The sequence below is a fragment of the Caretta caretta genome, chromosome 7, assembly GCF_965140235.1.
Source record: "Caretta caretta isolate rCarCar2 chromosome 7, rCarCar1.hap1, whole genome shotgun sequence".
NCBI lineage: Eukaryota > Metazoa > Chordata > Testudines > Cheloniidae > Caretta > Caretta caretta.
Window position 1 is genome coordinate 51,878,305 of NC_134212.1, and position 12,460 is coordinate 51,890,764.

The 12,460-nt window shown below is 54.4% G+C and overlaps 1 protein-coding gene across 8 annotated transcripts in view; it reads right to left on the reverse strand.

Moving 5' to 3' along the window:
- RNF123 (ring finger protein 123) overlaps window positions 1-12,460 on the reverse strand; it is a 160,560-nt gene that overhangs the window by 82,229 nt on the left and 65,871 nt on the right. For all 8 annotated transcript variants that reach the window (XM_048856501.2, XM_048856502.2, XM_048856503.2 and 5 more), the window contains exons 15-20: window positions 7,853-7,926; window positions 7,216-7,333; window positions 4,370-4,469; window positions 3,953-4,014; window positions 2,863-2,934; window positions 1,423-1,543 (exon numbers count right to left, since the gene is read on the reverse strand). In XM_048856501.2, the coding sequence (XP_048712458.1) occupies window positions 1,423-1,543; window positions 2,863-2,934; window positions 3,953-4,014; window positions 4,370-4,469; window positions 7,216-7,333; window positions 7,853-7,926 (547 nt within the window). The remainder of the gene's footprint in view (window positions 1-1,422; window positions 1,544-2,862; window positions 2,935-3,952; window positions 4,015-4,369; window positions 4,470-7,215; window positions 7,334-7,852; window positions 7,927-12,460) is intronic.

Sequence of the window (12,460 nt, forward strand, 5' to 3'; positions counted from 1 at the left end):
GGCCACACACTGCTCCCCCACAGCTCCCTTGTCCTTGAAAGCCTGCTCACTGCATGAGCAGGGCAGGTCTCCACCCAGTTCCTAGCAACACACTCCAGCCACTGAGCCACACAGTGAGGTACACCTGACCAATTCCAGGCTGGACAGAGCTCGGCGGTGGGGCTAAGACGGAATAGCAGGAGGTGGCAGGCCAGGACTGAGGGGGAATAGATTATGCTGGGATAGTGTGTGTAAGAGTAGCTAGCACAGGCCCCGCTGGCCAGATAGTGCTGTTCATCCTGCACTTCAGGGCTCTGACAAGCCCATCCACTCCCGTTAGAGGGCTGGTCTGTGTGGGGAACCTGAGTGGCAGAGCTATGGAAGCATGTCCTCAGAGGGGCCATTCTGAAACAGTGAGCGTGCATGGCAGAGTTACCTGGCTGGAGCACTATCCCGCATTAGCGATGCCAGTCACCTTCCCAGTGCTGCCAAGCCCCAAGTGCAGTGGTATGGTTCGGTATGCCATACCAGTAGGATATTTATAGCTGATATTGTGTACCAGAAAGACACAGGAGGAACCCACTCTCAGCCCCGCCTCCTGCCCTTCCATGGAACGGCGTCTCCTCCATCTGTATAGCAGCCCTGCCAGAGGACAGGGCTGGGGGCGGTACAGCTGCCAGAGGAGCTGCCAGCGTTCCGCTCCTTTCCCTGCTGGCCTCCAGCCCTGCCCCCCACCCCCGCCCTGTCCTGTCCTCTGGCAGGGCTGCTGTACAGACCCCAGGCAGGAGGACTCAGGAGACGCAGCTGCATGGAAGGGCTGGGGCAGTACAGCAGTCATGCTGGAGGAGCTGCCAGTGGGGGGCTGCCCAGCAGCCCCACCTTCTGCTCCTTTCACCGCTGCGGTTCCGGAGAGCCCTGATCCCCCGGAAATCACAGCAGCGAAAGGAAAACACTGGCAGCTCCTCTGGCACGGCTGTACCACCCCCAGCCCTTCCATGCAGGTGCATCTCCTGAGTTCTCCTGCCTGGGGTCTGTACAGCAGAAGTCTCTGGCGCAGCGGGAGGAGAACAGAGCTGCCCGCCGCCCCCCCCCCGCAGGTAACATGGGATGGATGTGGATCATGGGGAGGGGATGGGGACAGCATGGGGGTCCTGGGCTGGGGGTGGGGCAGGGAGGAGTCACATGGGTCCTGTGGGGCAGTCACCTGTCCTTCCCATAAGTGCAGCATACCAGCAAGAAATGATTTCTACTTGCATCACTGCCCAAGTGTAAAGGTTCCCAGGCTGCAGGGTCATGAAAGGTCACTGCTCCTGAACCAAGCTCAAGTGTCCAGCCTCCTGGAGAATGGCAAATAGGCCCCATCCTGTTCCCACCCCCAGTGTAGTGGGGCCTCCATGACAACGCCGCCCTGCTGCTGATTGCTGGAGCATGGAGAGGCCTTACCCTCACTGCTCAGGGCTGCAGGAGCCTTGGCCTTGTGCCCGTCCCAGTAGCAGCGCAAGGTGGAGATGAGTCGATGCAGGAAGCAGACCATGTATTCTGGCGGGCACAGTACAGTCAGGTTCTGAAGGGGGTGGCAGAGAGGACAGTGAGGGAGGGTCACACTTGGCAGTCCCTTCTGGCACTTTCTGCTCCCAGCCCCACTCTGTGCACTCCGCTGTCTTGCAGACCGCATGGAGCATTGGCCGCAGAGCCCAGCCCCAGCACACAGCGCCTCCTCAGAAGGCAACAGCCTCTTACACAGTACCCTTCCCCATGGCATCGCAAAATCGAGTGCTGGGCCAGCCTACTAGCAAACATTTGAACGCCAGCTGGGCACTCTCAGTGGCAGAGAAGGCAAGCTGCTAAATAACGTAACTATGCAGTGGGGAAGGGCACAAATACCTAGCACAGAGCTAGCTGTGACCACTAGCATCACGGAGACCTTCAACAGTAGCAAGTGAAGCAGGCTGCCAGTTGGGGTTCCCTGGCGCCAGGGCTGTACTGGCTTGCTCCCAAATCTCCCACCACTGCAATAGCTGTGGAGCAGCTCCACCACCGACGGCAGCGAGAAAGCACTAACCCTAGCACCCCGGATAGTCACTGACATCTTGTCCCCGGAGATGCTCTGACCAGGGTTAAGCACCAGTGCTCCATCTACATTAGTGTCCCCCACAGCTACTGTAGTGGGACTGCACTGGGGCCAGTGCAGCCATGAGATCGGAGAGGAAGGCTGGGGCAGACACAGGCTGTGTCCCAGGATGATAATTCCTCCTAGGTGCTGAGCCTATGAGGGTATCACAAACAAACTCTTGCAGGAACCAGTCAGCTTTGTATCACTGACAGCAGCACAAGTCCCTTCACTGCCCTCGAGTGGGTCCAGCTTGGGAAGTTGAGCACAGTAGCAGCATCACAGCAGGGCCATGAGCACCTCCAGCTCTCACCATGCTGTCTGCCTTCCGACACCACCATCCCAACAGACCCAACATGCCCCTAACAGCGTGTTGCTCTCAGTGCCTGGGTGAGGGCAGGGTCATATTCTCCCTGTGAGGTCCTAGCAATGGGGTCCCTAAAGGGATGAGAGCCTTGGCTGGGAGAGGGGTTAAAACATTTGGCTTCTCCCTCCCCGCTGCCTGCCTCAACCCCAGCACCTGTCCCTCCCCAGTGCACACTGCGTGCACAAGCCACACTCCTGAGGACAGCATGCCCGGCTGCTACAGGGAGAAGAGCTGAGTCCCCTGGGTTCTATCCCCTGGACAGTCACTGCGCAAATCCTTCCCTGTGACAGGAGGGCCCAGTGCAGCCATGCAGCCAGCTCACACTGGTGCAGGGCAGGGCTGCCCAGTCCAGAGGTACTAGAGAAGAACAATGGCCCGTTGCAGCAGTGCTGGCGCCACAACTTACCCCTCGGTTGCTGGCATTTTCCTGAAGGAACCTGCGGAATTTGTTCAGGAAGATGTATCTGGAGGCTTCCCCCTGCCAGGAGAAAGAGCAGGCATGGTGCTTACCCAGCTGTGAGAATCCCCTGTGCTCTCCTCTCTGCTTTGGGACTCCGGCTCACCTGGCCCAAAATTCACCCCCAGAAGCTCCTTGAGAATCAAGTGCCACACAGGCCTCGGCATGACCCTCTGCACAAGGGCCAGTTTCACCTCTGGGGACATTTCAAGTCTTCCCGTGTTAGTTTGCATGCCCAATGCACTCCACTTCTCCCTCCCAGCTCCCCTTCTGGCCTGCACCGAGGCAGACCAAGCTATTCCCACTGTAGACATGCATCCCACACCACTGGCATGCATAGCAATGTCCTGAGAACAACACTTGGTCTCTCCTCTTGGAGTCAGTGACCTATGGACAGCCATGTTCTGTTGCCATTTGGACAGCGATTTAACCAGCACCGCTAAGTAACCTGGGAGTGAGTCTTAGCAGGGCCAGTGCTCACCCCACCTTCCTGCCAATATCAGCACCTCCTGATGTGAGTGTGGGTTTGTCAGTAGGACCCCGCTGGGATCTGCCAGTGTGCCCAGTTAGTGTGAACACAGTATGCAGTGCACATGCGCAGGGGCTTTAAGAGGCCACATACCCACAGGGTGCGGGCTAACATTTCACTAGAATCCCAAAGAGGAAGGAAATTCAGAGCGAGGGAAGAGCTGAAGAGCTCTGGTTTCTGTGTTGGACACCAAGGGCCAAAGCAGGTGACTCTCAGAATGAGCAGATGCAGTTCAGAGATCCTCCCCTCCCCCTTAACACAGAGTCCAAGGCACAAGGAGCAATGCAGCCTGCTGCACAGATCAACACAGAGAGCTGCCCTCTCCAAGGCAGCCTTTCCACATTCAAGACTGGGGGGTGCTTGGTACTGCATGGCAGAGGTGTGGCACCCTGGCTCAAAGCCAGGTGCCCACACAGCCCTGGGGAAAGGCTGAGCAGCTCTGCCTTGAAAGCCCTGCAGTCCATGGATGCCACATTAGAGGGGCCCACGAGGTGTTTCCATTCTACTTACCCCTCCTCGGTCTTTGTTGTTCAGAAGCAGCTTCAGGATCTGAACCTGGAGTTCCTCCACCACTGAGAAAGGGACACACAAGTCAGCCATCAGAGGAAGTGCCCTGAGAGCTCGGAGCCCATTCACCCCCATACCATGGGCAGAGATTGCCTGAGACTGCTCCCCAGCAGTCAGGAAGGCATGCTCAGGCCAGCATGGGACCGTGTCCATGGCTGCTGGGCCCTCTCAGCCTGGCCCCCAGCTCCCACTGCGCGGCCATGGGAACGCTGAGCAGCTCGGCACACATGGGCCCGCAACTGGCTCCTGGCTGCCAAGGGCACTTGAAGGCAGCTCAGATACCTGTCCTGTGACAGTGTGAGTGCATTTCACCACAGCTCTACAAGGCGCTGGTCCCCCAGCAGCAACCCCCTCACAGACCTTCAATGCGTTTTTTGAGCCGCTGGCAGCCTCTGTCGTATGCCCGCCGGCGCAGCCTCTCCTCGGCACTCTCCTCCTTTACCTCCTTGCTCTCTTTGCCCTGGGGTGAGCGGGTGGGAATTGGTTGACAATTAACCCCAGCCCAGGACAAGCACACCAAGCCCAGCACCACAGAGGGACAGCGGCCCTTCCCCACCAGGGAGAGCGACTGGCCTGACAACTGGCTGCCAAGCTAGGAGCCCTCCCTGCAGTGTCACAGGTCCCTCAGGGGACATGGGAGCCAGACAGGAGCCACACTGCCCAGAGCGACTCCCCTGCCACAGCGCCTGACCTCTGAGGGGTGGAGAGCAACTAGACAATCACGCAGAATTGCAATGGCAACTTGGGAAGGAAGCCCTGCCCCCTACCCTCCTGCAAGGCATACCTGCCTGCACCGCGCAGCAGCACGCAACCCAGGTCAGACCGTGATGGATGGCAGTGGAGGGGCTGGGAGCTCTTGGCACACAGAGGACGCAGCACAGATCTGCCAGTTCTTATGTGAGCACAGCCTGGGGGTTTCCCCTGCCTACCCAGCCAGTGGGCTGCACCCCAAAGTGTCAAGGGGTCAGCGAGCGAACAGGGCTGCCACCCCCTGCAGTCCTCTCCAACGTTCTTCAGACACTGAACTAGGTGCCTACAAGCAGCTGCCAGCCCCACAGCTCAATGCTGCTGAGTCACACTGGGCTGGGAGAAGGAAGCAGTAGCTGCCTTGTTAGAGCCCTGCTTTTAGTGCCTTGTCCCCCAGAGTGACCCAGCTCTGTCTTCCCCCTGGTGCCCACGAAACACCAATCCTTCCCCAGGAGTCCCCAAGCCTCATCTCCCCCTGCACCCACTCTCAGGAACAGCCCCGAACCCAACCCCCCGCCCCCAACCCCTCACAGTACAAGATCCCTCAGGTCAACCCCAACCCCCAACACACACCTTCCTAAAAGCAATTCTCCATTCCCCAAACCAATTAAAGTCAGTCACTCAAGCCACCCCCCACCCCTGAAACCAACCAAAGTGGGAAGCAAGGAGGGGAGCCCCCAAGCCCTATTGGGAGCTCCATCTCCTGGGAGCCTCAGCTGCCCCTCCCCACTGAAGGCTCCAGGGCTCAGCTCCTGCTCTCTCCCTCCCCCCTTCCTGTCACTGGAGCTACAGCTTGAAGGCTGCTTCGCTCCTTTGCCCCGCCTGGAAACAAAATAAGGAGCTATCAGGGAGTTTTTCAACACACCCCTCCACTCCCTGGCCTCGGCCCCCCAGGTGCCCCACGCACAACACTAGTTAATCTCTCTCTCTCCAGCTCAAGGTGCTTTTGACACATCATCCACATATCAGACTCATCCAAGCCCACCCCACTTCACCCCAGCAGACAGACACCCCACCCAGCTTGTCCCCAGCAGCTGGGGACAGCAGCCAGCAGCTCAGTCACTGTGAGCTATTTTAACCTCCATAGAGAACGCCCTGCCAGCATCCCACTGGGGCTCCTGTTCAAGAGCCTCTGTCAATCGCAGCTGCACGCCAGGCAGAGAGAGAGAGCTCTCAGAGCTAACAGTCCCCAGGCCCTACATGGAAGCCAGTCAGCAATCAGTGTAGCTCCTTGGCACAGGGTCACAGCAAGGTACTCACTGCCCTTCACCCCAGAGACAACAGGGGCTAGTGGGCAGTGCTGGATCTTCCTGCCCAAACCTCCCCCTCCTCCTGCACATCACTTAGGCCCGTAACCAAGTCGCTCGCTGACTCCACCCTCTCACTGGACTCTGCATTCAGGCCGTGTGCAAGCCCTGATGCTTCCTCTCCACCCTCAGCCACACCCAGGGTATTGCTCCTTGGTGCTGCCACCTCCTCCTGGCCGGCTCTGGCACCTCACTCCCCTGGGCTCCACGCAGAGCAGGCAGCTCAGTCACCTTCCCAGCTCACTGCTCTGCCCCCTCAGCCCTTCTGAGCCCTGCACGCCTCATTCACCTCCGCATCCGACACAGCACACCACCTCCCTAGCAGTGTACAGGGGCATCAACCTGCCTCCACCCATCAACATCCCCAGACTTCATCACCCATCTGTCAGCTCCTCCCACGCCTCACAGAGACCCCAGAAGAGCCCAGCCAGCCACTGCTTTTACCCCCTCAAAACCACACCTTCTGTGTCTCCATCCCGCTGTGGTGCTGCAAGAACCGGCCTAGGGGTGCCACTCAGTAGGGGTTGTGCTGTGACTCTCCCTCGCTCCCCTCCCCCCAACCTGGTTAGATCTTTCAAATAAAAGGCCCAACTACAAACTGGACCATCCCTACCATGCCCAAGTGACTCAGGCAACTCCCAGCCCCAGCACCTGGCTCATCTGTGCCTGGCAGACTGAGCTCTCCAGACAGGGACCGTGTCTGTACAGTGCTGGCAAAATGGGCCCCAGAAGGGCCCTGAGGTGCTGCCAGAACGTAACTCTCAATAACAGTTGAACAACCTGGGACCCAGAAACTGGGTTCTATCCCCCAGGTCTGCCATGCTGTCACTAGGCCAGTCCCTGGCTCTGTCAAATGGGAGGATACCAACCTTCAGTGTCAAGTGCTCTGATCCATGGAGGAGGATGTCTACCCATCATTCTGACTCTGCACCCTTGGACACCACACTCCAGCAGTCTGGTCTGGAGGGGACAGAGGTCCCCACATAGAAAGAAATGGCCACAACCTCCTGATCAAACACGGCTGAAAACCCATCCCGGTCAGCACAGCTACCTGGCTATCTAACCCAGCCTCAAAGCACAAGCGTGTCCCAGAAGGAAGCAGCTATGCCTTTCCCAGCCTGCCACCATCACGCCTGGCATGTTGTTGCACACCTCTTTGGTGAAGCGGTTTGGCCACCAGGTAGTGGGGATGAGCTCCTGCAGGCCAGCCTCCTCCACACGCAGGGGGCTCTTGATGTAGAAGAATACCACCGAGCGGAGCACGTCAAAGCTGTGCAGGAGTTAAGGGACAAGCCCAGCAGCTCAGCTGGGAGCACACACAGGAGGTCAGCCATACAAAGAGCCACAGGGGAGGGAAAAGAAACCCCACCGCTAAGATGGGGTTAGAGGTTAGGCACCTTTCCAAACAAACTCTTGAATCCATCTTCATGAGGTGCTTGGAAACTGGGGGGATCCCACCAAAACGGACAGGCTGGGTGCCTGGGGGGGCTGATTGCTGTGAAAGCTGCTTTGGTGAATTCTCTGTTGTTTCACTCCATGAGTCAGCCAAGGGATATGGAGTGAGGGATTTGCACAGAGAAGCTGGGCACAGAACAGGAGAAAGAACCCAACAGGATGCAGCACAGTCTAGGGAGTTCCCCTCCCTTCTTCAAAAGGGAGGTTCCATGGAGAATGGTACCAGCCATTCCTGCAGATACAAGAGGCCCCCAGAACATGGGGCACCCAGGGAGAGAAAACTGACTGCATCTTCTAAGGGGTATGTCGGAATGGGAGTAAATGCAAAGGATACAGGACATTATTGAGCAGATATTTCCTGGACTTCTCGTGCTTCAGGACTGCAATGGTGAGCCGGAGGTAGTGGATCTGGGGAGAGAGGTAGAACAGAGTCAACAGGAAAAGCTATATCTCAGGGAAGCGACCAGGGTTCAGTTACCAATACAAGTACAGCCGGAACAAAGAGCTGCCATGTTTCAAGTCAGCAATTCAAGAGACAGACTGACAGCTCTCTTGAGTCTATTTGGCTTAACAGAGACACGGTTCAGGGATGACTTGGGAAACATATTTAACAATATGTTCTTCAATCTAGACACGAAAGGTAAGATCTAGTGACTGGAAGTTGAAGCTAGATAAATTCAGACCGGAAATAAAGAGTAAATTTTTAACATTGAGGGTAATTACCATTGGAACAATTTACCAAGGGCCGTGCTGGATTTTCTATCACTGGCAATTTTTGAATCAAAAGGGGAAGTTACTTACCTGTAACGGGAGGTTTTTTGAGATGGATGGTCCCTGTCTGTATTCCACTGAGGGCAATGCGCATCTCGAAGAACCCCCAGTTACAAGTAACCTCCCATTCTTCAAGTATTGGTCCCTACTGTATTCAACTGAGGGGGATTAACAAGCAGTATGTAGGTAGGAGGAGGGTGCAAGGAAGATGATGGAATTGTTGAATGGAGGGCCGCCATGCCGAAAGAAGCATCCGTCGCAGAATCATGTACTATGGCAGACAGAGAAGAAAAGGCGGGTACCAAACTCCACATGACTGCCTTACATATATCTGTGACGGGGCACGTCTTGGAGCGCTGCAGCACCTAATGCCTGCACTCTTGTGAAATGGGCCCCATCCCACCCGCTGGGGACCGTCCCAATAATTGATAAGAGAGCGTAATGCACCCTGAGACCCACTTCGAGAGTCTCTGGCACGACACAGCCTCCTCTTCAATTCTCTCTGATATGGCACCAAATAGTCTGGGAGACTTCTGGAATGGCTTTGTCCTTCGCAGGTAAATGGCCAGGGCCCTACGTAAATTGAGGGAGTGGAGTCGTCATTCTGCACTGGAGGCGTGTGGTTTGGTTGAGGTGGATATGGAAAACCAGCCTTGGTAGGAACCTGAAATGCAGGCACAGCGAGACCTTGTCCTTATGGAATGTGCTGAAAGTGGGGTTTGCCAGCATAGCCCCGCACCCCAATTCATTAACCCTCCTTGCAGAGATAATGGTGATCAGAAAGACAACTTCCATAAAAAGAAGAGAAAGGGGGCAGGAGGCCAAAGGTTCAAAGAGGAAGTTCATTAATGATGGGAGGACTAAATTGAGGAGCAACAGCCTGGATGGGTGGGTATTTGCATACAAGGCCCTTCCAGAACCTGGCAGTTAAGGGGTGGGTGAAGACAGAATGTCCATCCATGGGAGGGTAGAAGGCACTAATGGCTGCTACATGCATTTTGATGGACTTGAGAATGAGCACCGAGGTCTTTAGAGAGAGCAGATAGTCTAATAGCATGAGGATGCCCATAGACTCTGGTGCAAGACCTCTATGTTGGGCCCAGGTAATGAAACGAGCCCATTTGGCCTGATAGGACTGCCTTGTGGACTCCTTTCTGCTATTGGACAGAATTTCTCAGACTGCCTGCAAGCATTTCTGTGTTACCGGAGACATCCATCCAAATACCATGCTGTCAGGTGGAGTGCCCTCGGATCAGGGTGTCTGAGTCTGCAGTTGTGTTGTGTGAGTAGTTGCAGGAATATTGGGAGTGGGAGTGCTGGACACTTTGACATGCGGAGAAGACGAGGAAACCAGAACTGGTGAGGCCAATATGGGGTGATCAGGATGACCATCACCCCCTCCCGTCTGAGACTGTGTAGAATGCGTGGCAGGAGCAACAATGGAAGGAAGGCATAGTTGATCTGGTCTGACCAGTTGATGATCAGGGTGTCCTCCTGCAGGTGGGTGCCGAGTCCTCCCCTCGAACAATACTGAATGCACTTGGTATTGGTGTGAGATGCAAAGAGGTCTCTGACGGGTTCCCCAGTGGCCAAAGATGTCTGTGACTATCACATTGTATAAACTCCCATTCGTGGTCAGTCGCAAAGTTCCTGCTGAGAGCATTGGCAAGTACATTCTGGGTTCCTGGTAGATAGGCTGCCAACAGGAGCATATGATGTGAAATGCATCATTTCCAGAGGCTTACACACACAGTGCTGGGGATGGTGCGCCTCCTTGCTTGTTTATGTAGTAAACCTCAGTGGCGTTGTCTGATATAAGAACAGATAGCTGTTAAGGACACGTGGGATGCCTTGTGTACCATACAAAGTTCCAAGATGTTGATGTGCACCCTGGTTTCCTGAACAGTCCAAGTGCCTTGCGTCATGTGGTATCCCATGTGGGCACCCCAGCCTTCGAGCGACACATCTGTTATAATTGTAACGCTTGGCAAGGACAGAAGAAAGAGCATTCTGGAGCAAACATGGAATGGGTTTGTCCACCATCAGAGGGAAGAGAGCACTTCCAGTGGAACTGTGAGGGTGGTATCCCTGGACTGGTGCATGGGGGAGTAGACTCCCTGTAGCCAGAGCTGGAGACAGCGGAACCACAGATGAGTGAAGGGAATGACATATGTGTACACTGCCATCTGACGGAGGAATCATAGAATATAAGGGTTGGAAGGGACCCCAGAAGGTCATCTAGTCCAACCCCCTGCTCGAAGCAGGACCAAATCCCAGTTAAATCATCTCAGCCAGGGCTTTGTCAAGCCTGACCTTAAAAACCTCTAAGGAAGGAGATTCTACCACCTCCCTAGGTAACGCATTCCAGTGTTTCACCACCCTCTTAGTGAAAAAGTTTTTCCTAATATCCAATCTAAACCTCCCCCACTGCAACTTGAGACCATTACTCCTCGTTCTGTCATCTGCTACCATTGAGAACAGTCTAGAGCCATCCTCTTTGGAACCCCCTTTCAGGTAGTTGAAAGCAGCTATCAAATCCCCCTTCATTCTTCTCTTCTGCAGGCTAAACAATCCCAGCTCCCTCAGCCTCTCCTCATAAGTCATGTGTTCCAGACCCCTAATCATTTTTGTTGCCCTTCGCTGGACTCTCTCCAATTTATCCACATCCTTCTTGAAGTGTGGGGCCCAAAACTGGACACAGTACTCCAGATGAGGCCTCACCAATGTCGAATAGAGGGGAACGATCACGTCCCTCGATCTGCTCGCTATGCCCCTACTTATACATCCCAAAATGCCATTGGCCTTCTTGGCAACAAGGGCACACTGCTGACTCAGATCCAGCTTCTCGTCCACTGTCACCCCTAGGTCCTTTTCCGCAGAACTGCTGCCTAGCCATTCGGTCCCTAGTCTGTAGCTGTGCATTGGGTTCTTCCGTCCTAAGTGCAGGACCCTGCACTTATCCTTATTGAACCTCATCAGATTTCTTCTGGCCCAATCCTCCAATTTGTCTAGGTCCTTCTGTATCCTATCCCTCCCCTCCAGCGTATCTACCACTCCTCCCAGTTTAGTATCATCCGCAAATTTGCTGAGAGTGCAATCCACACCATCCTCCAGATCATTTATGAAGATATTGAACAAAACCGGCCCCAGGACCGACCCTTGGGGCACTCCACTTGATACCGGCTGCCAACTAGACATGGAACCATTGATAACTACCCGTTGAGCCTGACAATCTAGCCAGCTTTCTACCCACCTTATAGTGCATTCTTCCAGGGATATGGCCATGAGCACAGGATCATGCTAAATTCCAAGTGTGATGTTGCACTCCGTATGTTATATGGAAATATGTGAATATGATGTAACTGGAATATGCTTTATGCAAAAGGAGGGAAAGGCAAGTTCTGGCTGATATCGAAGGGCTGGAGGTCACTAAGGTGATCAGGTTCAGTAAGCCCAGGAACCTGCCTTTAGGCAGATAAGCACATGCGGAGGTCACATCGATGCGTGATCCTATGAATTCTAGGGACTGTTGATTTTTCGACGTGGATGCTCACTTCTAGGGAGGAGAAGCTGGGACACTGATGCTCTAGTTTCTGTTCTGAACCTCCCCGTCAGCAGCCAATTGTCTAGGTAAGGGAAGACAAGGATTCCTCGTGGTCAGAGGTAAGCTGCTAACACAGAGAAAACCTTTCTGAAGACTCAGGAGGAAATGATAAGTCCAAATGGGCAAACTCTATGGTAAATGGTAAATTAACCATTTACAACCAATTGTCTAGGTCAATGGGAGCCATCAAGATTCTAAACCACCATTAATGGCCCACACTTTGCATAATTACAATAGGACCTCAGTTATACTTCATATTTCTAGTTTCAGATACAAGAATGATACATGCATACAAATAGGAGGAATATATTAAGTAGTTTATAACCTTTGTTATACCTTACAAGAGACTTTTGCATAAAGCATATTCCAGTTACATCATATTCACATATTTCCATATAACATACGGAGTGCAACATCACACTTGGAATTTAGCATGATCCTGTGCTCATGGCCATATCCATGCTTGGGCCACACCATGGGCGCATTCAGCCTACAGCATGGACAAGCCCCTGTCCAGAGAAAGAAGCAGCACAGCCCTGGCAGGCAAAACACCCTCTCCCCCTTCTA